We start from the raw sequence: 3,614 nt of genomic DNA on the forward strand, positions 1-3,614 counted from the left end.
AAACAAGCCCATCGCTTTCCCGTTTTCTGCCTATGAGGGGTTGACAGGGCTGACGCACAAAAACAGCCATAGTAACAATATAATTTCGGGTCTTGCTCCAGCTCTCCAAACTGGAGCGTGACGCATGACGCGTTGGGGAGGCGCGGCGAACTTCCCCTATATATTTCCAGCCTGCTATCCTCTGGCTTCATAGAGAAGGTGAGAGCAAGGTTAAGAGCCCTCACATCGCTGAAAGGATTTAAAGCCATATCTTGCTACAGAGCCAACTATCCGCTACTGCAAGTATGATTAAGAAAATGTCACCTTCCGAGAATGACTTCGACATACCGGCCAAGAATTGCCACCGGATGGTGATTCTGGGCTCCACTAAAGTTGGGAAGACAGCCATCATCTCTCGGTTTCTGAACGAGAGGTTTGATGACCAGTACACACCCACTATTGAGGACTTTCACAGGAAATTGTACAGCATCAGGGGAGACGTTTATCAACTGGACATTTTGGACACATCTGGAAATCATCCCTTCCCTGCAATGAGGAGACTTTCAATTCTTACCGGTGAGTTTAGCTTTAAAACCACTTCAAGCCCACAGAGCATGCTGCTGTTTACAGAGTTCACTACTGTTAAAATGTTGTTATTATTTTGTATTGAACCTGTGTTCTCTTGTGTTTTTAGGTGATGTGTTCATCTTGGTATTTAGCCTGGATAACAGAGACTCCTTCCAGGAGGTGCAGCGCCTGAAGCGCCAGATTTATGAGACCAAGTCCTGCCTGCGAAACAAAACCAAGGAGAACGTCGACGTCCCGCTGGTCATCTGCGGCAACAAGTGCGACAGGGACTTTTACCGCGAGGTGCAAGAGGACGAGATCGAGCAGCTGGTTGGTGGAGACGAGCACTGCGCTTACTTTGAAATTTCAGCAAAGAAGAACACCAACGTAGACCAAATGTTCCAGACTCTCTTCACCATGGCCAAGCTGCCTAACGAAATGAGCCCCGACCGGCACTGCAAAGTTTCCCTGCAGTACTGCGAGGTTCTTCACAGAAAGTCCTTCAGAAACAAGAAGTGCAAAGATGGGAACGCATATGGGATTGTGGCGCCGTTTGCACGGAGACCCAGCGTGCACAGTGACTTGATGTACATAAAGGAAAAAGCTGTAGGAGGCAGCCAGACCAAAGAGAAAAGCTGCGTCATATGCTGACATGTTCTTTGCCTTTCTGTGAGACTTTCCAGAGCTGAAGCGGCCAGCTGTTCTGCATACAGGGCACATAGGTCCAAATACTGTAGACATCAGCCTCTGAGGCGACAGTGACACACTGTGATCCAAGCTCTGCTGACACACATGGGGCTAGTGGTTCTGCTCATAGGCCTAACCCCCGTGTGGTGATGCAGTAGATGCTCTGAAAATGCTGTAAAATCTGCCTCTACATTAGCTTGCCGAGAAAGGCACTGGAGAAATGAATGTTTACATTTAGCTAGTTTTTTCAGACTTGATGGAACTTGAATGTTTGTTGCATTATGAACAAATTTGAACCTGAATGTATATTTATTATGTCCACGTCAACTTTTGCAGAAAAGAGAAAATAAAACCCACTTGTTACTTTCAAACTGTCTTCCTCTGCACTTTCAAGCAAAACACAATGAAGTTAAACACTGCACACAGTTATGCACATTTCATACTGGAAAATGTCGTCCCTTTGTTAAAATAAGATATAGCTCATTCTGTCACTTCATACACAGGCAGACAAATGATGTCAAAACTGCAGCATACTGAACTGAGGGTCCATTAGGAATGTTAAACACACTCTCCACACTGTTTCAAACACTTTCACAGTTTAAATGTGGATACACGCATTCCACTATTGAACCATTGGACCTTGAATCACCCTAAATCCCCTCAAGTCTAAAACTATCAAACAAAATGAATGATCATTTATTTGGACTGATGAAATAGTGCCGAAACATATAGTCTCAATTAAAGGCAGCAAATCAATCAGCGTGCTCTAGTCTTTGTTTTTCCTTTGGAAAAATGATCACTTTGCATACTGATAGTTTAATTGCATCAAAAAGATGCTTAAATAATGATGAAGGCCACTTGCTTAAATGTAGGCCTGCAACTCACAATTATTTTCATTGTCGATTATTTTCTCAATTAATCGATTAGTTGTTTGGTCAACAGAATGTTAGAAAATGGTGAAAAATGCCGATCAGTGTTTCCCAAAGCACATATATAATGTTTTGTCCACAACCCAAAGATATTCAGTTTACTGTCAAAGTAAAGAAGTCAGAACATATTTACATTTAAGAAGCTGTAATCAGAATTTTAACTATTTCTTTCTTAAAAAATGACTCAAACCAATAAAATTATCATAATAGTTGCCGATTAATTTAATAGTTGACAACTAATCGATAAATTATTGCGGGTCTACTTAAAAGAATGTGTAGTAGGCTCAATAAAAAAGGCGTTGGGCTAATCAGTTCTTAATCAATGCATTTAATTGAAAAATAAGAACATAAAAAGATAACAAAATCAAACACTGCTTTTAATACAAATGCTACATAAATAACTTTGTATTCTCGCAATACTAAAAAAATAATGACAAAAGCAGGACTGACGTTCAAAAATATCTTGCAATGCGATGCAACTGAGGAAAAATAAGTCCTTGTTCATACAAACGTCCATCCCGTATTTCTGAAATCACATTTGTCTGCCACATGGGCGAGGATGAAAACAGAAATTCCTTCATGCACCTCGACTGTCTGTGATCTTTTTCCAGTCATTGCAGTAACCCACGCTTCCCTTTCATGACGCTTTTGGCACGTCAAACATGCACAGACTTTTGTATTTCTGCAGCAGTTGGTTCTTGGTGCGGACCTGCTCCCGCAGCGTGTCTAGCTGCTGCTGCTGCTCCAGCGGACTGCTGTCTATCCCGGGCATGTTGGATATCTTCTCCCGAGCCTCCTGAATCTTTGCCTTCAGCTTGGCCAGTTCTTGGTGGACATCCTGACTGTCCTTGTCCATGCTTAAAGAAAATAACGTGAACAAGAGAAAACATTATGTCCATGTTCTTATGTTATTTCGACCATTGTCGTTTTCTAGTCTACCTAGCTGTAACGTTAACTAACCGATAGCTAACGTTAGCATTAGCTAACAACAAGCGTAGCAACCCCACCAAAACGACGACAAGAGGTTTTCACAGAGTCATGAATCAACACATAACATACACGGATGTGCTGACAGTCTTACCATTTGATAATATCATGAACTAAAGGCAGCAAAGAGCAATCGTCGCTCTCTTTCTCTTGTTTTGGTTGAGCCTGTACCGCCATCACGCTTCCTGCTTCGCGGCGCAGATACTGTACGTATGGCGTCATGTGATGACGTCACTACAAAAGAAACAACTTTTGAATTTCTAGATCACACTGAAAAAGTGACTTAACACCTCCAAAATACCAAAGTGGGACTACTTTTTCATTTTGGCACACATAATTTGTAAACTTTCACCGACACTGCTTGAAACAGGCTACATTAGCTATTGAAAAAAAACAAATGGTCCCAAGTTCTAATAGATTTATTTTAGTTAATTATGGCACAGCCTTATAGTATTTTAATTATCA

The 3,614-nt window shown here is 41.6% G+C and overlaps 2 protein-coding genes across 2 annotated transcripts; one reads left to right on the forward strand and one right to left on the reverse strand.

Moving 5' to 3' along the window:
- The first annotated feature begins 284 nt into the window (after positions 1-284).
- Positions 285-1,584, forward strand: LOC123964619 (dexamethasone-induced Ras-related protein 1-like). The gene is made up of 2 exons (XM_046041493.1): positions 285-555; positions 674-1,584. Exons 1-2 carry the CDS (start codon positions 285-287, stop codon positions 1,195-1,197), a joined length of 795 nt encoding a protein of 264 aa, XP_045897449.1. The 3' UTR covers positions 1,198-1,584.
- An 890-nt stretch (positions 1,585-2,474) lies between these two features.
- On the reverse strand, positions 2,475-3,378 carry med9 (mediator complex subunit 9). Its single transcript, XM_046040412.1, has 2 exons — positions 3,244-3,378; positions 2,475-3,019 (listed from the first exon to the last, which is right to left on the reverse strand). Exons 1-2 carry the CDS (start codon positions 3,369-3,371, stop codon positions 2,800-2,802), a joined length of 348 nt encoding a protein of 115 aa, XP_045896368.1. The 5' UTR covers positions 3,372-3,378; the 3' UTR covers positions 2,475-2,799.
- Positions 3,379-3,614: the final 236 nt, after the last annotated feature.

This window comes from Micropterus dolomieu, linkage group LG02 (genome assembly GCF_021292245.1).
Source record: "Micropterus dolomieu isolate WLL.071019.BEF.003 ecotype Adirondacks linkage group LG02, ASM2129224v1, whole genome shotgun sequence".
In the NCBI taxonomy this organism is placed as follows: Eukaryota; Metazoa; Chordata; class Actinopteri; order Centrarchiformes; family Centrarchidae; genus Micropterus; species Micropterus dolomieu.